This window comes from Coregonus lavaretus (genome assembly GCF_964263955.1).
Source record: "Coregonus lavaretus genome assembly, contig: HAP1_SCAFFOLD_613, whole genome shotgun sequence".
Classification (NCBI taxonomy): Eukaryota; Metazoa; Chordata; class Actinopteri; order Salmoniformes; family Salmonidae; genus Coregonus; species Coregonus lavaretus.
In genome coordinates this window covers 270,477-294,255 of record NW_028165273.1, presented here as the reverse complement: position 1 = coordinate 294,255, position 23,779 = coordinate 270,477, and the positions used below count along the sequence as shown (strand labels likewise).

At 43.0% G+C, this 23,779-nt stretch overlaps 1 protein-coding gene across 1 annotated transcript in view; it reads left to right on the top strand.

The window, feature by feature from the left end:
• Nucleotides 1-300: 300 nt before the first annotated feature.
• Nucleotides 301-23,779, top strand: part of LOC311116030 (A-kinase anchor protein 6-like) — a gene marked incomplete at its 5' end in the record, with an annotated part of 63,602 nt that continues 40,123 nt past the window's right edge. The window contains 2 exons of the mRNA XM_084191160.1: nt 301-440; nt 4,264-4,384. Coding sequence (XP_084047286.1) covers nt 301-440; nt 4,264-4,384 — 261 coding nt within the window. The remainder of the gene's footprint in view (nt 441-4,263; nt 4,385-23,779) is intronic.

The window sequence follows — 23,779 nt, the reverse complement described above, 5'->3', positions numbered from 1 at the left end:
TGAAACAGAAAACAAAAATGAGCGTTTCTTATTGGCATAGTCACGGTGGTCCATCCCTGTTTGAGTCTATGTTCCTATTTTTATTGCCCAATGAACATGACCCTAATGTGTCTTTGATGTGTTGTGTTGATGTGGCCCCGTGTAGCTCAGTTGGTAGAGCATGGTGTTTGCAACGCCAGGGTTGTGGGTTTGATTCCCACGGGGGGCCAGTATGAAAAAATTTATGCACTCACTAACTGTAAGTCGCTCTGGATAAGAGCATCTGCTAAATGACTTAAATGTAAATGTAAATGTTATCAGGTGGAGTTGCTGCAGAGCCACCGTGAGGCCCAGAGGGATGCCCTGGACCAACTGAGCCTGAAGCTGAAGAGCCAGCAGTACTGCACTGGCACCAACAGGAGGACTGGGAGGGAGTACACACAGATGTCCAAGAACAACAGGTAGGACGCCACCATTGACCCTTAGGGACACCATACTTATGGGGACCCACTTGGTTATGTTATACAGACCCACAATCAGACCTCTTCAATTTAGGTAGCCTACTGTATGAGCCAGCCCATTCTGGTATTTTATCTTGAAAATTGGTATTTTATCTTGAAATGGGGTCTTTTATTTTGAAATAGGGTCTTTTATTTTGACATCAAATGATTTACTGAACTGAGAAAAATATACAGAAATGGAAGCAACTCAATGATAACTGTTAGTCACTGAGGGTTTATTTTAGCTACCACTATAACTACTAAAGCTCGGGACAATGTGGTCTCTTGCAAAGAAGAAGAAGGCTTTCTCTTTCTACAAGAGAAGTTGGTCTGTCAATTTAAGCATTCTGTTTATTCACAGTGGAATGAGATGTCACACACACTTTTATAATTTGGGGGTCACGTTCTTAACATTGTAATCTGGCGTGTACAGCACCACTCTTTGTCATGGCTCTCTTGGCTGTTTCACGCCTTACTTTGATGGTCTCTCTCCCCCAGTGGTTATCATCAGCAGACAGGCGCTAGCTACTGTACACAAGCTTCTGTTCCACTCACTGGGAAAGACGCACTTAAAAGACTAGGAATGGGAGAGTCATGTTCGTTGTGCTAATGATAAGCAGTGGAAGAGTGAGTGGACTCCCAAGCACAGTGCTATTGTTGAATGGTAACTGTACAGTACAACATTTTAGAACAATGTTTCTATATACAGTTGCGGTCAAATATATTGGTACCCTTTGCACAATTTACTTTATCTTATCAAATAAGTTGAAATAAAAAATAAAAAACATTGTGTTCACATGTGTATTTGTTTGATTTACAACTTCACAGGACCAGAAAATTATAATCTAAACTGAAATTGAGATTTTTTTACTTCAAAGTCCAAAAATTGGCAAAATAATTCCAAATTCAAATTAAGTTGGTTGGAGGCACGGGATTCTCATTTAGTGTGTTATTTATCTCACCTGTGGTAAATTGCAGGCGTCTACAGAGTAAAAATAGCCATTCAACCACTTTTGAAAAGAGAAAACAGAACATTCTGCTCTATTGCAAGGGTGCCAATATATTTGACTGCAACTGTGTCATTGGATCAAGCCCATGTTCGTAAGTGAATGTTAAATGGTTTATTCGACCACAGATAATTCAACACAGTACCCTCAATGGTAGGTAGTGGAGGAGGCTGGTGGGCAGAAATATAGGATGGGCTCATTGTGAAGGCTGGAATGGAATGAATGGAAATGTATCAAACACATGGTATCTGTAAAAGATACCGCTCTATTTATCCCATTACAGCCATTACAATAAGCCTATCCTCCGATATTTCAACCCACCAACCACAACTGTTAGGTAGGCTACATTTCAGTGTCTCCTCCCTAGTCAGTCCTGCAGCAGACAGAGTGAGTCAGCCTCTGTAACTCAGGAGTCCAGACCTAGCTGACTCCCCTCCCTTGGCTTTGAATCAAGCCTTGTTTTAATCCTTTTAAGCCTCTCATTCTAATGATTTATTTGGTGGAAAACCATAATGATCCTTTGAATTTTAATGATGGCTGCCTGCTCAAGGATTCATTGTTTTGACTTTTTGGCCCTTACCTTTAAATGGAAACATGTCTTCGGGAAGGAGCTGTCGAAATCTATAGCCTGGGCTGCCTCTCCTCTCTTCTTGCTGGCTAGCTTGCCACCACTGCTGTGTTTTCAGGCCTGTCGGCTCACTAGCATACCTCTCAACCTTGAAGCTGATAATTACGGAATGGCTGCCATTCACTGAGACCGAGGCTATTCCCTATATAGTGCACTACTTTTGGCCAGAGCGCTATATAGGGAATAGGGTGCCAATTCAGGTTTAAAGGCATCAAACAGGCAGGGATGTTAGATGTTAAGTTCCCTCGTTAGTAGCAGGCGGGATTAACACCATCAATTAAAGGGGCCTTTCTATAAAAGTGTCACTTTAAATGAGATGTGAGGAGTGTCAATAAGGAGTCCAACCTTTCCTTCCCATTGCTCAGAGTGACATGGCGGCTCCAGTGATGGGCGGTGGTGATGAATTAGGAACAGTAGCGCTGCTCTCATATCAGCCAGCCAGCACTCCTCTGAGTGGGGGAGATTGATGTTAAATGGATTTGAAAAGAATAGAGGAGGGAAATGCATCCATTTCAGACGCTAGCGTTCCTGTCAGCTAGGCTGGGGCTGTAGTGTGCAGCGCCCACCCACCCATCTACAGAGCTCAGACCTAGCATCTCTACGGTTAACAGGGTAACATTTAACGCATGTCTACTTTCATCGGAGGGAGGGAGGGAGGGAGGGAGGGAGGGAGGGAGGGAGGGAGGGAGGGGATGGGAGGGAGGGAGGCAGGGAATGATCTGGGAAGAGTAATGCTAAAAGGGAAGGTTATAGGGTTTAGTTTAGTTGAGGAGACATACAGACAGTACAGTATGCTTTGTACACAACCAAGGCAACTGATAGAGAAAGATTCTGACAGTTCAAAAGGCTATAATGTAGCTCTGCTAAATGGATCCTGCTGTGTGAGGCTTGATTTTATTCCCTTATTTGTTTGTTTGGTTAGAGGCCCGCAGAGATCTTGTTCTACAAGCATTTAGTTTTGTATTAGCGAGAATAAAACAATATTGCGGAAGGAATATTGTAACGTATTTATCAGTTTAACTTACAAAAGGCATATAGCAGCCTCCGTATAATGAGTTGCAGATTTTAATGCCTTAGGGTGACTTCCTCGAGCTTTACTTGTCACACACTTTCTTATTTTCTGTCTCCCCTGTTTTGTTATGATCAGTGACTTCTGTATAACAAGGAATAAAATATTCATATTTTCCCTAACGTCATTTTGTTTCATCAATGTCTGCTTGAAAATGCTAATACATACAGCTCCGCTATGCTTGTTGAAATTACATATGTAGTACTAAGCCCAAACTCAATCCCGCTCCTGTGTTAACTTTGTTGCTGTTATAAATTGAAATAAAGAGGGGGTTGATATTTCCCTCCAGTTTGATGGTTATTTATGTCATCTCATTCATAGTTGTTTCTTTCTTCAGGGACAACTCAGTTGATTGCTTTGTGAATGTAAGTCGAGAGAAGGGACGGGAACGCCATCGGCAGCCTGACACAACTGTCAAAGTGTCCAGAGTAGCCCCGGCGAATTCCAAAACAATTTGAACCACTAATGTTTATAAACATGTAGCCACCCGCCGAGCCTAAAAAACCTAACCAAAGCCCTGACAGTAATGTGTATGTTTGAGCAATTGCCCTTGTTCCTTTCATAAATATTTGATGTTATTTCATGTCAGGGGCTGGCGAAGGGGAAGGAGGGATTGGGGTATGACGGAGGTAGGGAGGGTGGAGGGTTGGATGAAGGGAGGAAGGAGAGTTGAAGTCATGTTTAATTAAGATGTTTCTGTGCTGTAGAGATGGGTGTCACTCACCAGCTGGGTCAGAGATCCAGTATGCGTCTAACCCTGTTCACACCTTCTGCACACTTTTGAACCCAGCATTCCACTAACGGGCCATAGTAATTACCACACTTGTCAAATACTCCCTCTGTAAAGTACGGCTGCCATTCAATCCCTCTTTTCAACCTAATGGTTAAGCTGATGAGGAGGTGGGCATTGGGGGGTGGGCATTTGGCAGGGGTACTGAGGAGGGGTGTGTCAGTCGGTGTGTTCTGTGAGATATTTCACAGGGGCGTCGTCTCTAATCCCAGCTCTTCCTCCTTGTCTTCTTCCCCCTCCTCTTCTCTCCCCTCTCCTTCTCCCTCTCCTCCCTCCTTCCTGTCCTCCAGTCTGCAGGAGTTTGAGTCAGACTTCCAGGAGCTCTGGGATTGGCTGATGGACATGGACTCGGTGGTGACGGACAGCTACAAGCTGATGATGTCAGAGGAGCAGCAGCAGCATCTCTACAAGGTGAGTGGTTATTACTGGATGACTGTTACTGGATGACTGTTACTGGATGACAGTTACTGGATGCCTGTTACTGGATGTTACTGAATGGATGTACCCTGTTACTGTATGGATGTTACTGGATGGATGTTATGTCTGTATGGTGGTGCTCTACGATAATGGATGGATGGTGGTACTTTACGCCCCATAGGAGGGCCTGGCCTACTGGCCGGGCACTGGAAGAGGGAGTGTGTGTGTGAGGGGGTCTTTAGTAATCCTTTCCATGCACCTCCCTACCTCTGACCCACCACACCGTAGCTAACATCCTGGCATCCTGATTGCCAGAAAGTTCCCATTATCACATTCCATTAGGTGTAATTTCATAAAAGTCAAAAGATCTCTGGCGATGAACGGAAACCAAAGAGAGGGAGGCATTAACCTTTTCCTGCAGTGGGCTAAATCAGGGTCACACAGTGTTTCTTGGTAGTCTTAAACAAATCTACTTTGAAACAAAAGTATACACCTCACCCACATGGTTATGGCCTTAAAAACAGAAGACACCTGTACCATGTCAGCTATAGAGTTGAAATGTATTACATTTTGAGTTTGCCTGCCAATATTACACTTTATAGACATCACAGAAAACTGAAATATGACAAAACCGTTTGACATAGAAACACCGGATTTTTGGCAGGTTTTTAAAATAATGTTATGAAATTAGGAAAAATATTAATAACATTCCTGCCCATGAGGCGACTAGGTCATTTGACTGCAGGAAAGGGCTACTGACCAGACTGCAGCCAAATGGATGTATGGGAACGCACAGGGCACCATGTGTTCTGATATGAGGTCTTAGACACACTTGTCTTCTGTCCTTCAGATGCTCCTTCCCTCAGAGGCATGTAAGGAAGGACACAGAGGGAAAGAGGAAGCGAGAGAGGGAGAAAGAGAGGGAGACAGAGATGAGAGAGCGAGGGAGTCAGAGAGATAGGAGAGAGCAATAGAAAATAGCAAGATATAGATAGAGATTCCTATTTTTTCACAGCCTTTATAAGCACCTTGTCTCAGTGAATTTGTATTAGTGATAGATAAAACTGGCCATATTGTGTTAAGTCAATATGTTTGTTCCTGATTAAAACAAACTGATTTGGGTCCAGAAATTGACTTAATTTCCTCCAATGCTAATAAATATGTACTACACTGCCCGTTTGTTATACATTTCTCCCTACACCTGCAATCTGTTTTTTATCTGGCTAACACTGGATTGATTGAAAAAGGTAAGTGTGTGTGTTGGTCCTGTGTTGCTGGCTGGCTGGCTGGCTGGCAGGCTGGCTGGCTGGCAGGCTGTTGTTTGCCAAGGCTAGGGGGTTTTATCATGGGTGAGTGAGAGAGGGCTGACTGCTGGGAGGCACAGGCTGTAAATCAAACTAATTTAGGCAATTTTTATTACTGTACTGATTCTGACACTCGTCATCCTTGAACTGCTTTGAGCATATGGCATATTTCAAAAGAGCAGATTGTGAATCATAAAGAAATAAAATTAATAACCACCTTCAGAACTGGAAACAACATAATGACAAGAAAGGGCTCCCCAACAGCTTTCTCCTCCTCCCTCTGCACACATTTTCATTTCTAAACTGCAGAAGGTCACAGTCAAGGTCAAAACTAATCTTCTCTCATCTTGCATATTGACCTCACCATTAGTCATATCTTAAGTGATGACGTAGGAAATATCACACAATTTCCTTTTCTTTTATACTGTCATTATATGAAAGAGCCTTTATACTTTCAGAAAATGGTGCCTAGCCCACAATTATATATATTATACTGTGCTGTATGAAATTTAACTGGAATATCTCAGATAGTGACAATAGTTCCTCCCACTAAATGTCCTACCCATCATTGTCTTCTTTATTTTTCAATTTAGAGAATTTGAGCTGTGTCATTTTTACCACGCAAAACATTAAGAAAAATGTATTCTCTTTTCTGTCACTTTGCACATCAAAATCCACATGAAATGGATAGTTGACCACAAAATCAACATTTTGCAATGGCCACTACAATCCTCCGGACTGGAAACCCATTGAAAACCTGTTGAAGAAGGCAGTCCATAAGCGCAAACGAAGGATATCAAGAATATGGAAAGATTTTGAATGGAGGAATGGTCTAAGATCCCTCCCAATGTGCTCTCCAAAAGGCTTACTCCTCGCAAGGGGAGTATTGACCCCATCTTTTTTTTATTTTTTTTATTACTTGTTAAACAAAATCTCTTTCTCTGAGCAATTGTATTAGTATAAAATAATAAACGTTTTACATTTTTTGGAGCATACAATATACAGTAGCTCAGTATTTGTATTATTTATTTGATACAGTCTTTTTTGCTCATCTTTCTCAAGAGATCCAATCATTTTGGACCCCAATGTAAATATCCCTTAGTGGTAGACTAGACATCAAGCGCTGAGCTCGTGTTGGCTTGGTGCCCTGCGCTGATCAAAGAACCACTTCTCCCCAAATACCTCTCAATCATTAAAGCTAACTAGCTTACCCCACAGGTATATCTATGTGGTTTTGACTGCTGCTTGTCTTGTTGTCCTCAGCAGAATAGGGCATAGCTACATTTAGAATGAGCCACTGCTGAATATTAGACAGGAGTGTAACCCTGGTCTTTGTGCATCGTATTTTAAAACATTTGATCTCTATTTTGTGGCTAGATCCATCAGAAAATGTTTGTTCACAGGGGCATTGATTGCTGCCATGTACTCTGCAGACCGTGTGATAATCTTTACTGATGATCAAGCTACAGTTGTGGAGTGTAACTTTATTTTCTGGCCCTTTTGTCTGGACGTTGTTGACGTTATCCGTCAATGACAATCACCTCCAAATTATTGATTAGCTGAAAGAGCAACCTAATTCGTCCATAGGAGATTAACTAAAATATTCATCTGATCATGGATATTCATGAAGGTGATGCATTCATGAATATTAAATAACTTTGAATCAGGGAGTTTGTTTTATGGGCCAAGTTCTCTGTAAAAAATGGATACATTGTAGACAATGTATCTCCTCTCTCTCATTGATCTTCAAAACATCTTATTAAAATCTTCCCCTATTTTACTATTAGTTGGATTTGTATTAGTTCTATAAAATCTCCTTTTAAATTTATTATATGTGACTTCTCATTCAAACCTTTTGTGGGGACAATACTGAAGTATGCGGTAGTGAGATTATCCATTGTAGCCTGTCTGTGTGTGTTTACAGTTCAGATCTCCTCTCCACTCCCTCATTAGACTTTTTATCTCTCTTTACCTGACATGTGACAGTTGCCGGCTCTGCTCTGCTCAGTATGAATATTACAGCCATTATCTCTAATCCTCCATATAGAACACAGAACAAATGGAAAACATAGCTAGAACACAGTATTTATCTGAGGGAGAATGACAATCAGAATGTTGATATCTAGATTCCTGTTTGATAGAGGACTGATCAGATCAGTGAGTGTCGAGCAGGTGGAGCGTGTGTGTGTTGGTGTTAATCTGCATTATGCCTGGCTACACGTGTATGGGTGGTTAGGCATGGTGGAGCTACAGAGGCAAGGTGTATGTGTCTGTGTGTGTGTGTGTGATGCAGTGCTGTGTTTTATGTGTCTAGAAGGAGCAGGTGGTGTTTAATGTGGAGATTCAGCTCCATGGGGCTCTCTCTCTCCAGTCACTCACTGTCAGACACAAACACTATTCACACAGACACACACACTGTGGACGGGATACTGCTGGATAGCTGCTGCACACTCAGTCTGTGAACCACCCACACATGCACTGTTGAACACACACATGCACACAGATACACACACATGCCTGGCTGCTTTAGTAATTTTCAATCATTCATAGTGAAGGCATAATGAGAGTGGAGAGTTAATTTGTTGACTCTGTATTCCATGAGAAGTAATGCAGTAGCTGTCTGTAGTTTAATTCAAGTAATGTTTGACTCTCCTCCCGTGTCATTTTAGAAGGTCATCGTGAGTCACTTCACCATGGGTGAGCAGGGAGCAGAACAGTTTCCCTCAAAGCTGCCGCTAGAAATGACCAGAAATAATAACAAGCCCTTCTTATCTTTGCTTGCTTACATTCTCGCCTTTTTGATATCATCTGAAAACAATTTTATTTTCAGTGATAGTGTCTCTTTTTAAAATGTGGCCTGAATCAAAACCCTGCCGACGGAGTACCATGTCTGGCTGTCTGTATCTTCTAATGAAGTTGTGAAGTGTCTTCGTCCTCGCCACCTCTCTCAGTATGAATAGATTGACCGCAATTAAAAAACAACCCATCTCCAGGGCAACCAGTGTCACTTCCAAAAGTAAACAAAATATTTTTTGGGGGCGGAGACTCTACAATTAATACAACTCGTCCTGGAGGGACAGTTTGCAAGCGAGCTAGCAAGTTACTTCCAAGTTGATTTCATGAATATCACAATGAATTGATCCAGAAGTTGAAGTCAACACTTTATTGGTTTTTGATACAGCTGGAATCACTTGTCAGTACACTTGTGAAAAAGTATACTGTTTTCGTTGATCATCCTTGAGATGTTTCTACAACTTGATTGGAGTCCACCTGTGGTAAATTCAATTGATTGGACATGATTTGGAAAGGCACACACCTGTCTAAATAATGTCCCACAGTTGACAGTGCATGTCAGAGCAAAAACCATACCATGAGGTCGAAGGAATTGTCCGTAAAGCTCCGAGACAGGATTGTGTCAAGGCACAGATCTGGGGAAGGGTATCAAAACATTTCTGCAGCATTGAAGGTCCCCAAGAACACAGTGGCCTCCATCATTCTTAAATGGAAGAAGTTTGGAACCATCAATACTCTTCCTAGAGCTGGCCGCAATTGGGGGAGAAGGGCCTTGGTCAGGGAGGTGACCAAGAACCTGATGGTCAATCGTACAGAGCTCCAGAGTTCCTCTGTGGAGATGGGAGAACCTTCCAGAAGGACAACCATCTCTGCAGCACTCCACCAATCAGGCCTTTATGATAGAGTGGCCAGACGGAAGCCACTCCTCAGTAAAAGGTACATGACAGCCCACTTGGAGTTTGCCAAAAGGCACCTAAAGGACTCTCAGACCATGATGAAACCAAGATTGAACTCTTTGGCCTGAATGCCAAGCGTCACATCTGGAGGAGACCTGGCACCATCCCTATGGTGAAGCATGGTGGTGGCAGCATCATGCTGTGGGGATGTTTTTCAGCGGCAGGGACTTGGAGTCTAGTCAGGATCAAGGGAAAGATGAACGGAGCAAAGTACAGAGAGATCCTTGATGAAAACCTGCTCCAGAGCGCTCAGGACCTCAGACTGGAGCGACGGTTCACCTTCCAACAGGACAACAACCCTAAGCACACAGCCAAGACAACGCAGGAGTGGCTTCGGGACAAGTCTCTGAATGTCCTTGAGTGGCCCAGCCAGAACCCGGACTTGAACCTGAAAATAGCTGTGCAGCGACACTCCCCATCCAACCTGACAGACCTTGAGAGGATCTGCAGAGAAGAATGGGAGAAACTCCCCAAATACCAGTGTGCCAAGCTTGTAGCGTCATACCCAAGGCTGTAATCACTGCCAAAGGTGCTTGATGATGAGGTATAGATTGATGAGGGGGAAAAAACAATTGAATCAATTTTAGAATAAGGCTGTAACGTAACAAAATGTGGAAAAAGTCATGGGGTCTGAATACTTTCCGAATGCACTGTATGTACAATAGCTAGCAATAATTATAACACAATGCAGTTTGAGCATACTAGGCATTCTATATTATACTACAACATCAGTCTAACTGAATATGGATGTTTTTTTGGCTGAATGTTCCAGGTAGGGTCCTGAATGTTCTTCAGCTGGTGAACCTCGTCTTGTGTTTGGCAATGGCAGATGGTCTGGCAGAACTTCATGAGCTCCATGACTTTAGACTCATAGACTAAACACTTTGGCTTTTGCCAGCCCCATGCTGTCTTTTCTTCTTCCGAGTCAGATGATGTTGAGCTTGAGCTTGTTCCTGGCTGAAAGCTTTCATCCGATGGGTCTAAAGGATCTGTACTACTAAAACTGGTGTCAAGGTCATCATCAGTAGCAGCATGATTAGTCTGTAGTACACACAGTAGTCAGTGATTAGCCAACATTTTACTACTTTGTCCCCATCAAATCACACTTAAACAAGGGACTATACCCACCCATCCCCCTCTTGTCAATAGATCATGCATACTAACCTTCACACACAACACCCACCCCCAACAGACACGAGTCAGTCACCCATACCATCCCCTCCTTACTAATAACTCTGCTTTTCTCCAATTTAGACTTCAAGCTTTGCATAAACAATCAACTAAGCTTCCAGAATACACAGAAAACTACAGTAGAAGTTGTAGCCTACTTATAAACACACTAACCATGACTACAAGACACGGACCATGTTTATGTGCTCATCATGGAGTCATGGAAAGATTTAGCAAAGGTAATAATAATAATTCATTTGATTTGTAAAGTGCTTTTCTCAGACCCAAGGTGAAAAAAATATATATAACAAGAAAAAAAAAAAATATATATATTTTTTATTCCAAAGCACAGAACATAGAACACAGACAATCAAAGCTATATACAGGTGTCGCCAGACCCGGAGGACATGAGAACAGAATTAGAAAGGGTCCTTGAAAGCTTTTCTGAACAGCACGGTCTTGAGCTGTGCCTTAAAGTAGGACAGAGACTCTGCAGCCCAAATGTGACCGACCGCCTCGATTCGGTCATATGTTTTTTACATTGGATAAAAGTAGAGACTCAGAGCTAGAAAATGGTATATCATACACTGCAGTTGAGGAACAATGGGAAAGTAATTCTGCTTTGAAAGTTGATAAACTTGTAACCCCACTTTTGAGAAAATGGCCCTTGAATGTTTTGGTAAACCTACTGGAGAGCACTTCTTTGTCTACACCCATTCAGCATCGTTCACACCCTCTTAAGCCTTAGCCCCACCTATCTCTTTAAAGATTCACATGTGAGGCCATGTGCTAAACAAAGTGAGTAGTTTAGTAAACAACCAAAGATTTCAATACTAAAAGTGGTCAAAGTAGTAGCCTACAATAAGGAAAAACTCCAGGTTAAAATACACTTTATCTAGTCCTTGGTCTATATCCTAATCTGACTTTGGTGCAGGTCATATTGTTCTTCACATTACCGTCTCTGGTAAACACACACTATATCAAATAAAATCTAAGTTTATTTGTCACATGCACAGGATACAGAAGGTGTAAATGGTACAGTGAAATGGTTATTGCAGAGTAGCAATAACAAAAACAGAAAGTGTCCAGATAAAAATATTTTATAAATATTAGATGACGCTTACCCGACACCCTCGTGTAAATTGATGGGGTCATGTGAAGGAAATGCTATAACCACCCCCCAGTCACATCTAGCTAAGTGGATGGGTCACTATTGTCTAGACATGTACACATGTTCATGAAATAAAATAGATGGCTGTAATCACCCCCAGACACACCTGGATAACTTGATGGGTCATGTAATTATCTGGCGAAGTGGAGTATTTTGTTTAGCTAGCTAGCTAAACAATGAACCGGCATAATCCCAACCCATAATACTATCATTACAAACATTGTCATAGCTGTAGTATGAATCTGCAGGTAGCTAAAGAGCTAACCAACTAGGTTCAATGTTAGCTAGCTAACATTAGGCTATAACTAGCAATGCAAATGGTTTCTGATTTGAATAATATTACTACACAGATCATACATGTAACGTTAGCTAGCGAGCCAGCAAGCTAACATTCGCTAGCTAGCGAACGGTACACTTTAACTTGCAATGAAAACGACTTTCTAACAAAATTAGAAACGTATAATATCTGAAAATGTAGCTAGACTCTTACCCGTATACATGGATGAACGCTTCACGGCAGACTGGAACCATTTAACTCAGTTTTGGTTGTAGCTACATCTTGTTTGGCCAGCATTGTGTCAAGTCACTCCAGTTCACACTGACCGTGTCCTGCTAAATTCAGGCAATCAATGTTTTTGAGAAAAGTAGCAAAACTTTTGTAGTTCTCGATGGCTAACATTATATATTTCAAAAACGGCGCGGTAGAAAGGACTATCAACACATACTGAGCAGCTCACATTATAGACAGAAGCATGCTACATGGCAGACCAATCCAAACTCATCTCCCGGCATGTAAATGTACAGCCCATCCATTATCTCAGCCAATCATGGCTAGCAGGAAGGTTCCTGTCTTTTTCCGTGGCTAAACCAACTAGGCTCGTAATTTAACAATTTTATTCGTATTTACGAATAGAATACAAGTTTGTTATTAAAACACAAGTTTGTTATTAAAGTTCACATGTTCCAGAAGGCATTTCTGCCAAAAAACAAACACATTTTGATAAAACATAAATGTTTATGTTCAAATGCCTCTCCTGTGAAGTAGTGACTTGCGACATACTCCTAGTTTCCTGAAACAGGTCACAAATAGTGTCTGGAAGTGTGTTCCAAGCTACGGTGCCACAGTCCTGTCACCCATAGTTTTTAGTCTGCTGCGGGGCTGCTGAAGGGAAACGGACCTGGAGCAAAGGGTGCGTGTGGGGCAGGAGGGTAGAAGGAGGTCAGACAGGTACTTGGGTCCAGAGTTGTGGATAGCTTGGTAGGTGTGAACCAGGATTTTGTAGTTGATGCGTGAGCATATGGGGAGCCAGTGGAGGTTGAACAGCACTGGAGTGATGTGCTCACGGGGGGAGGTGTGGGTGAGGACATGTGCAGCACAGTTCTGGACATATTGTAGCCTGTTTAAGCACTTTGCAGATGCGCCAACAAACAGGGCGTTACAATAGTCCAGACGGGATGAAATAAAGGCGTGGATGAGTCACTCAGCTGCAGGTTGTGATAGCATAGGTCTTAATCTGGCAATGTTCTGTAGATGGAACATTTTGACTTAGGTCATACTCTTGATGTGGGCTTCAAACGAGAGCTCTGTCAAATATCACACCCACGTTGCGAACCTCACTGGATGGACTTGGACGCCAAAATATGGACTTGGTCTTTTACCAAATAGGGCTACCTTCTGTACACCACCCCTACCTTGTCACAACACAACTGATTGGCTCAAATGCATTAAGAAGGAAAGAAATTCCACAAATTAACTTTTAAGAAGGCACGCCTGTTAATTGAAATGCATTCCAGGTGACTACCTCATGAAGCTGGTTGAGAGAATGCCAAAAGTGTGCAAAGCTGTCATCAAGGCAAAGGGTGGCTACTTTGAAGAATCTCAAATATAAAATAATTTTGATTTGTTTAACACTTTTTTGGTTACTACATGATTCCATATGTGTTATTTCATAGTTTTGATGTCTTCACTATTATTCTACAATGTAGAAAATAGTACAAATAAAGAAAAACCCTTGAATGAGTAGGTGTGTCCAAACTTTTGACTGGTACTGTATGTATAATCTCTAGGAACTCTACTTATCAGACATAAAGTGAAATGTGTCTCTCGTTATTCAAATAAACATCAGAATGCAATCCATATTCCTGCTGTGTAAACAATGGTAGATTTCGTGGTAGGAAGTCACGTGAAGCGCGTGATCTAATGGCAGCCCGCTGTCTAACTCCGCAGGATTATGGTTCAATATAGCCGGTTTCACGTTTCTTTTAGTGAAGCCGCCTATATTGTGGCATGGTTATTCTCTGTCGCCAACCACCAGAATGATGAACAACTCAGGGAGTCCATCCAATACACAGACTCCTGATGTTGTGTCCAAAGCTACATTATCTGGAAGCTGATGTTCTATGAACGAGTGGCTGGTCCAGTGAGTAACTGGATATTGTGGTTTGATTACAACCAAGAAATGTAGATGGCCCGTTTCTACCAGTGAGATACAGAAACGTCGTATTGTAGTGTAGTGAGGAAATTCTCTATTTTTATGACACATATTATATGTTAATAGTATATTAATGGACATATACAGTGAAAGAGCAGCGGTTAAAATTCCCTTTAACACCTTGACCTTGACCTTTGCATTACAAACTGGTTATTAGGCTCTGCCAGTTTTGACACCACTTTGCTTAACCAATATGGAGTAACCCTATGAATTGACCTATTTACCTAGCTATACACAGGTATGTTTGATCATGTGGCTGATCTTGTCTATCTGTAGTGAGGATCTAGCCTGACAAAGACCTTCTGGTCCAAACGTTGCACGCAATATAACAGCATTCACCAGTGTGAATATGGGTATTTATTTCCTTTATATCTCTAGTGAGGCCTCTGCAACACTACCATTCCCCTACTCTACTCTATCTCCTGCTGCTGCCTACAGTCAAGGTCAAATGAAAAAGCCAATTTTGATCTCTAATTCTCTCAATGGCCAGAGTTAAGAGATGCTCCGTAATGGATTGGACATAAAATAAGTGTTTTCCTCCTAAACACACATTAGAGACTGAGCTAGTCCCCAAACAAGAGGCCAGCCAGCCAGTCAGCAGCGAGCTCCAGCTGTGCCATCACCACACTCCTCATACCACCCAGACCAGCTCACACATCTCTCTCTCTCTCTCTCTCTCTCTCTTGAGGGCTCTCAATCGCTCCTTCTTGCTTTCTCTTTCTCCCTCTCTTTCTTAATCTTTTTCTCTTTCACCCTGGACTGAAACTCAAGCAGAGGTGTTCAATTGATAGTTATTTTTTTCTCTCCCTCTTTTTATTTTTCATTTGACTTAACGAGCAGAGCAGGCTTGACTGTATAAAAACATGAAAGCCTTAGCTAGCTACTTTCAGCCACCCTGCCCCTCCATCCATCCATCCATCCTCCTGCCTGCCTCTCTCTCTCTCTCTCTCTCTCTCTCTCTCTCTCTCTCTCTCTCTCTCTCTCTCTCTCTCTCTCTCTCTCTCTCTCTCTCTCTCTCTCTCTCGCTCTCTCTCTCTCTCTCTCTCTCTCTCTCTCTCTCTTTGCCTGGCCAGCGTGCCCTGTGGCTGGTTCCATTGGAGTCCAGCTAATTACTGTGGTTATCTAGGACTCCCCCACCGCTAGATTCTAATTTCAAATAGCCCATGGTGCTTGGTGGTCGACGCAGCACACAGGGCTGAAGCGCAGGGAGGCAGCGCGGCGCGTAGCAACGCATGGCCCTTTCCATTTCAGACACCTGCTCATTAACATTGCCTCCAAAACCAATCAGCCCGACGCTACATAGGTAGGCCGGATCCTATGGAGCTCTCCTCGCGTGACGCTACTGATTTCTACAGCTCATTTTCAACAAAAACACCCAATGATCTACTTAATACACGAGGCTTCTAATGCATGGCGAATCAAACGGACGGATGGATGCTGAACGCAATCTGTCTGGGACCTGTGGGTAGGTTTGTACCGTAACAGTAATAGCCTTGTTGTGAGCTGAGCTCTTGCCTTCTGTGAGGTCTCCTATAGGACCTAGACTTCTCTGTATCATTTGTGGAGATGAGAGCTGTTCACACAGTAGTTTCAGGCCAACAATTAAGCTTGGGAGCATTGGGGAGTATTAAAGAGAGAGAGCTCAAAGAGAGACGTGAACTAGTAGGTGCTGCAGACGGCCGGGGCCCAGCCGGCCCTGGAGTGGTGCAGGTAAAGCCCTGACATGTAATTTAATATGTGGAGAGACGAGAGCACTGGGACTCTCATTATCGATCTGCAACACTGTTTGATTCACAGGAGTTAAGTTCCATGTTGCCATAACAACACTTGAAAGAGTAGATGGTAGTTGGTGTGCGTCTGCCTGCGTTTGTGTTTGGACATGGGGAGAGAGGAGGGGAGGGTGGTTGAAGTGGGGTAGGAGGATTCTGCTCTTTCTCCTGCCATGCTGGTCTTGATGACACTGGAAGAGGTGGAGGAGGGAGAAGGAGGGAGGACGGAACACATCAGGAACATTATAGAGGAACTTGAAGGGCTTGTAACAGAAAGAGAGAGGATGAGAGAATGGGATCTTTCTTAAGCTGGCTGTTTGTTTAGGGGCGAGCTTCTCGCGTGGACATTTTTCATGTTCGGGTTAGATAATAAAATAATAATTTGGTGGGTGTTTATATTTGTCCTATTTCACACATGTACAAGTTTGTATTAATACGCATGTGTGAATTGGAAATGTGTTTCTTGGATATTCCACCTCGGAGAGTGGGGTCACTGCCAAGGGGCCAGGGTTCCGGTCTAGAAGCACGGTTTCGACTGCTCCTACAGTCTTGCTTCGGTACTGCAGTTTAACTAACGCCCGGGCCAGAAATGCAATTTCCATAGAAGGCCACATAGAGAAGGCAGATTTGAAAATTCCTAATAAGACACTTTAGTCATCACCTTTGTGCACAAAACATCCATTGCATTGTTAAAATAATTGTCGCTGAGGCCAATTTTTTTTCCAGCACTCAGTCACAAGCTAGGTTTCCATCCAATTGGCGACAGATTTTCATGTTAATATTCTAAAATCCGCAATTAAAACATTTTCCCACCAGAGATGTGTTTCCATCAAATGGACTTGTAGGGGATAAAAGGCTGATGATGTAGTGCACAGACAAATACCTTTTGTGGTTAAATTCCCATGTACTGAATAAAAAATACAAGTTAAATGGGTTTCCATCGCATAGAAGAGTCAAGGAAATAATGATTAATACTGTTCGCTTAACCAGTCATGTTCTATGCACAGTAGAAGACAATGTACTTTCTATATATACTGTATCAGTGGAGGCTGCTGATGGGAGAATGGCTCATAATAATGGCTGGAATGGAGTAAATGGAATGGTATCGTAACATGGTTTTCATGTGTTTGATACCATTCCATTCACTCCATTCCATCCATTACACTCCAGCTGGGACCATAGTCACCAAGAAAACAATTGGTAACACACTACGCGTGAAGGACTGAAATCCTGCAGCGCCCGCAAGGTCTCCCTGCTCAAGAAATAACATATACAGGCCCGTCTGAATTTTGCCAATGAACATCTAAATGATTCAGAGGAGAACTGGGTGAAAGTGTTGTGGTCAGATGAGACCAAAATCGAGGTCTTTGGCATCAACTCAACTCGCTGTGTTTGGAGGAGGAGGAATGCTGCCTATGACCCCAAGAACACCATCCCCACCGTCAAACATGGAGATGGAAACATTATGCTTTGGGGGTGTTTTTCTGCTAAGGGGACAGGACAACTTCACCGCATCAAAGGGACGATGGACGTGGCCATGTACCGTCAAATCTTGGGTGAGAACTTCCCTCAGCCAGTGCATTGAAAATGGGTCGTGGATGGGTATTCCAGCATGACAAGGACCCAAAACACATGGCCAAGGCAACAAAGGAGTGGCTCAAGAAGAAGCACATTAAGGTCCTGGAGTGGCCTAGCCAGTCTCCAGACCTTAATCCCATAGAAAATCTGTGGAGGGAGCTGAAGGTTCGAGTTGCCAAACGTCAGCCTCGAAACCTTCATGATTTGGAGAAGATCTGCAAAGCGGAGTGGGACAAAATCCCTCCTGAGATGTGTGCAAACCTGGTGGCCAACTACAAGAAACGTCTGACCTCTGTGATTGCCAACAAGGGTTTTGCCACCAAGTACTAAGTCATGTTTTGCAGAGGGGTCAAATACTTATTTCCCTCATTAAAATGCAAATCAATTTCTAACATTTTTGACATGCGTTTTTCTGGATTTTTTTGTTGTTATTCTGTCTCTCACTGTTCAAATAAACCTACCATTAAAATTATAGACTGATCATGTCTTTGTCAGTGGGCAAACGTACAAAATCAGCAGGGGATCAAATACTTTTTTCTCTCACTGTATGCCCCTCTGAATAAGAGCAGGTTTGGTTTTTAATGAGCAAGTGTGGTCACTAAACGGGACTGGAAACTGAATCCACCCCCTGTCTTTTGATGTTAGAATAGAGACTCATAGATGGATCCAGTCAGATTGTTGAGGTGAGAGAGAGGACTTCCGTTTCAGACGGTACTTTGAGCCGGCCACCAGATGGCACACTTTCTCCCATCATCCAGCCAGTCACTTTACATGGCAAGGTTAGACAGTGGGAGAGGGAAAAGTTTGGGTAAGAGACCCCGAACCAGTGGTTTGTGACCCACCCTGAACATATCCTCAGTCACATAGAATGAGCATAGATCCTATAATCCTATATGTAGCCTATTATATATGTAAATCCAAATGGATTATTTTTGTAAAACACCTGCTGAAATACCTGTGTATAATGCAGTCTTTCGCCAAATATTAGGTAGGCTAATTGGGTTTTTGAAGGCTTTCTTGTGTGTTTGTTTGTTTGTTTATTCCAAGACATCAGTAGCAGGCCTAAAATGATTTGACAGATAACCTTCTCCATATCAAATATAGGCTTTGTTGGCAGTTCATAAAATCTAGGCAGGAAATAGGGAATTGAAGCCCTTGAGATTGTGAATTTTGTGGTTTACAAATATTTTGTTGTCAGCACTTCTGATGGAGTCCCATTATACCATATGCATAATTCAGAAATACAAATATCTTTGTTGACAAGAGCAAAGCATATAATTTACAAGTCTGTCTAGTTGGGCTAAATTCAGGCCTGGGAATTAGGAGATTAATTAATAAAGCATTGCCCCGACCGGCTCGTTGCTTTTTCATCAATAACACTGCGGTTGAACACAGCCCTAGTGATAATCACACCCAGGAGAGAGACAGTGCTATGAGAGAGAGAACACAGTGCTGCTAATGCAAAGGTTAGTGCTCTCAGAGAACAGAAAAAACATCCCCTTCAGAAATGATCATTTAGATGTATTAATGTTGAATGAGATGGGGAATGGTAAATGAGGTCCAGACAACACACTGTATTGGGTCACACTTTATTTGGATAGTCTGGATTGTCCATCTGTACATGCTCTACAGATGGTCATACTATCAACAAACTGTCTGTTGATAAGCAACTTCTTGCAAAGGTTACAGTTAGGGTTAGGTTTAAAATAAGGTTAAGGGTAAGGGTTAAGTTTAGGGTTATGATAAGGGTTAAGGTTAGGGTTAGAGCTAAGGTTAGAGTTAGTAGATTGTTTGTTTGTTGAAATGTTACTGATAGTCTGTAGATATTCTGTAGAGCATCTACAGATGGACTATCCAAATAAAGTGTTACCATACATTGCTATCATTTTAGAGTACAGTATATATTTGCCTATAATTCAACATGCGCTAACGGTTGGTATTACATATCCAATCCTGGGGAAATAGCACTCTCACGTTGTCACGCCCTGACCTGGAGAGACTGTTATTCTCTAGGTAGTTTGGTCAGGGTGTGAAACTCTATGTATTGTAGTTCTATGTTTGGCCGGGTGTGGTTCCCAATCAGAGGCAGCTGTCGCTCGTTGTCTCTGATTGGGGTTCATACTTAAGTAGCCTGTTTGCCTACCTTAGTTGTGGGATCTTGTTCCGTGTTAGGCTTGTATGTGTATAGCCTGAGGATGTCACGTTACGTTGGTTCTTGTTTTGTTTATGTTTATTGAGTTAAATAAACATGTACGCTTTTCACGCTGCACCTTGGTCTGACCCGTCTCTCAACGTTCGTGACACACGTGTAGCCCAGAAAATCTAACTCAATTTGGTTGCAATTCATACAGAAACCAACCATCCATGTTCAGTATTAGTGATGTTTTAAAGTCTATTTGGTATTTTACTCATAGAAGGGCAAACAGGTTGAGTCAATATGCTGAGAGCTTTGGTGGCTGGCAGGCATGACAAACTCTCTGAGTGGGAGAGTGGAGGGTTTACTGGATAGTGGATGGGTATGGAAGGATGGAGGGTTGGATGGATGGGGGGCTGGTGGTTTGGTCACTGACTGGTATGGTGGTGGCTAGACCCCAATACCCAGGGAGAATTCCTAAGCCTGCTGTTTCTTTTCTGGGCCATGCCTCTGAAAACTAGTAGCAGCTTATGTCCTATCTCTCACTCTACCCCTCTCTATGCTCTATCCCCTGTCTTTTCTTCCCCCCCCCCTCTCTCTCTCTCTGTGTCTCTTTAGTCCCCTCTTCTCTCTCCTCTCTCTCCGTCTTGTTCTCTCTCAACCCCCCCCTCCCTCTCCTATCCCTCTCTCTACCCCTCTCGTCTCTCTCTTCACTCTCTCTCCCTCCTCTCTCTGTTAGCCCATTGAAAAAATAGCATTTCCCTGTAGCTAGGCAATGGAGCAGCATTAGCATTTCATCCAGAAGAAGCACTGTGGGAACTTTGCAAAGTTTACTCATACAGCATGAAAGCATTGGTGGGGGGTTGGGCTTGCTACTCTAATTGTTAGCAAAAACTTCCATGGCACTGAAGTTTGCAATGGTCAGAGGGAAAGGGAGAATGCACTGCGGCAGTATAGTGCCGACTTATTAGGGGGACATATTAGAGATGGTTTGCTTGATTTCGGATTGCTTTTAGGCTGAAGGATGATTTTAATGGCATTTTGATGTAGTGATGTAATCTTGGCCCTCTTTCATTACTCCTGAAGAGAACTGTTAGCTGCTCTGAATGGCAAGGCAAACAACACGGTTGTCTTTTTTTCTTTTCATTTTGTTGGCCACGCTCCAAAACGCTGGACAGAACGGCCAGGCAAGGCCTCAGAGTGCGCAGCTAGCCAGCAACCGACAGTCAAACACCCACCCTATATACTCCACTGCACTTTCTATACTCTGTCTCTCTCTCTTTCTCTCTCTCTTCAGAGATGGAGTCCCGCCCCAATTCAGTTACAAACAACATGTACAAACAAACCATGAAGCATACTGTAGAAACAGACAGCTACAGCGTGACTTTTTCCATCTTTGAATATCAACAAGTTTCCCAAGGTGCTGTCTGCTGCTGCTGTATTCCTTGTTAGCCACCAAGTCAGCAGTGACATTCTAATCAGGGTGGGGACGGCCAGCCTTCCTTCCCCACCCTGAAGATACTAGAGGAAGATGATGGCTGGCTCATTACAAATAAGAGCATAAACCTGCCGGCCTGTGTCTGAAATGGCACCCTATTCCCTATATAGTGCGCTACTTTTGACCAGAGCCATATGGACCCTGGTCAAACGTAGTACATTACATAGGGACCAGGATGTAGTCCCAGGCAGACGCATCCTGTATACAGAGCACCACTACAGAGGTGTATTCATTACGCCGATTCTGTTGCAAAATATTTATTGAACGGAAGCTAACATAACGTGGAGGGACCTACCTGAATTTGTCCAATAGAAACTTGTTTTAGTTGAAAAATATTCAGTTTTGCAACTGCCTCGACTAATGATTACACCCAAGGATTAATCTGCCAGCCAGCTCCCCAGAAACACTATCTGAATGCATCTCAAATGGCACTTTATTCTCTATGTAGTACCATGGCCCATAGGGATTTGGTCAAATGTAGTGCTCTAAATATGGAACAGGGAGCCATTTGGGATGCAGCCTCTGTCTTCCACTTAAAGTAAGCTCCAGCCAACTTGACAGTCAGACACACACAGAAAAAGTTATACCAATCCAGAGAACGAAGAAAACATTCCTTAATTAATGACAGATTACATTACATGCCTCAGATCACAGAAATTACACAAAGCTATGAGCCGATCCTAATTTCCAATGTAATTGTTGCATCATGTTGCTCCATCCTCATAAAAATTTCAAAATCTTCATTGTTTTTCTTTCTTTTCTTTTTTTGGGCGGATTTTGGAAAAATACCACAAAAAAACTGTGATTGGTTTTAACATTTTTAAAAGCACATGGAAATGTTAAATCACTTTAAGCTCCCACATAAAAGTGTCAGGGCTTGGAACTTGTAATACTCTAGGTGTATTGGGGTTGTGAGAGTTTCAGTTTGGAGGTGCGTTCTCTGCTCTGTGAAGTAGTTTCCCCAGCTCTGAGCCAGCGCTGCAGTGTTGTAGAACTCCTCAGGGATGCCCTCTGTCTCACCTGCTGTTTGAGGAAATGTGTAGAAGCAGCTCTAGCAGGCCTTCAAAGACACTCACTCAGACTGAGGAGAAATATTGAATATAACACTACCAGGGTCAAGTAACCGCGTTGTAAATAATTTTTGGGGGTCTTTTTCAACACTGTTATATTAATCAGGATTTTATCTGGTCCTGGGGGGATGTTGGTGGTGCGTTTAGAAGGTTTTGTTCTGTCAGTCATCATAAAGGGAAAGCAGGCATCAGTGATTCTGACTAACTGTTCTGTGTTAGCTCAAGGTTCCTGTTGTATCAGGGGTTTCCATGCATGGATGGATGGTGTTAGACCTATTTCCCCTTTAGCTGAAGCACATTGCCTCCTAGAAGTATAGGCGCATGTATTCTATATAATCAGTAGATATATGACTATATGAGAAGTGAGCAGACATGACCAAAATGGCCACATAAAAGGCTTATCTTTTCATTACTGCATGCTGTCACAATTCAAAGTGATTTGTTTGCATCTTTGACAATTTATTTCTATTCAGCCACCTGACTTTTATAAGACACATTCAGTATCTCATTATATAGCACTGTGACCCTCAGTGCTCGGCCTGTCAAATACCTGTAGGCACAATTCCAGCATGTCCACGGATGTCCTCTTCCCTTCCCAGACATTACAGCATCGTTTTCCCGTCCATAGAGTCCCTCCGTCCCAGCCCCCTCCTCTCCAAACCCCCTGCCTCCACCCTGCTCCCTCCCTGCCAACGGCAGGCCTTTTTGTATAGGGGAATTCACTCTGGATTTCACTCTACAATTAATGTGAAAGCAGCATAATGCCTGCGTGACTCCCGGTGCCTAGTGGTGCGCCATTTATCATCACAGTTTTACATTGACCTTGACACCCACTTCATTAGAATAAAGATTGTCTACCATTTAGGTTACATTGTTCCTCTGCGCACAGAGCCCATGCAAATTCCGGCTGCTAGAGAAACAGCGAGAGAGGAGGGAGCGAGACAGGAAGGAGAGAGACAGGAAGGAGAGAGACAGGAGGGAGCGAGACAGGAGGGAGTGAGACAGGATGGAGCGAGACAGGAGGGAGCGAGACAGGAGGGAGCGAGACAGGAGGGAGCGAGACAGGAAGGAGCGAGACAGGAAGGAGAAAGAGTGAGCGAGGAGAGGATAGAGAGGAGGGGTCATCTGCATTAAATGATTGCAGTTATTTTCCAACTGCTTCTTTTCATTCGGTTCAATTCAGCCCCCCCAACTCTCTCTCTCTCTCGCTCTCTCTCTTTCTCATTCTCCTCCCCTATGGATGGACAGGGCTAGAAGCAGGAATTTAACTATTTTCAGTCAGCCAGGCTCCTAGCCGCTCCAAGGAAGACTTTTTAATGATCTTTAAATAGGAACACTTAATTGTCTGCTAAGAAATGCTTGGTTAGAACTGAGACAGAGAGAGAGAAAAAAGGGAGGGAGGGATTTTTCTTCTCTCTCACTCGCCACAGCCCCCCCTTTCTCCATGGTCCTCC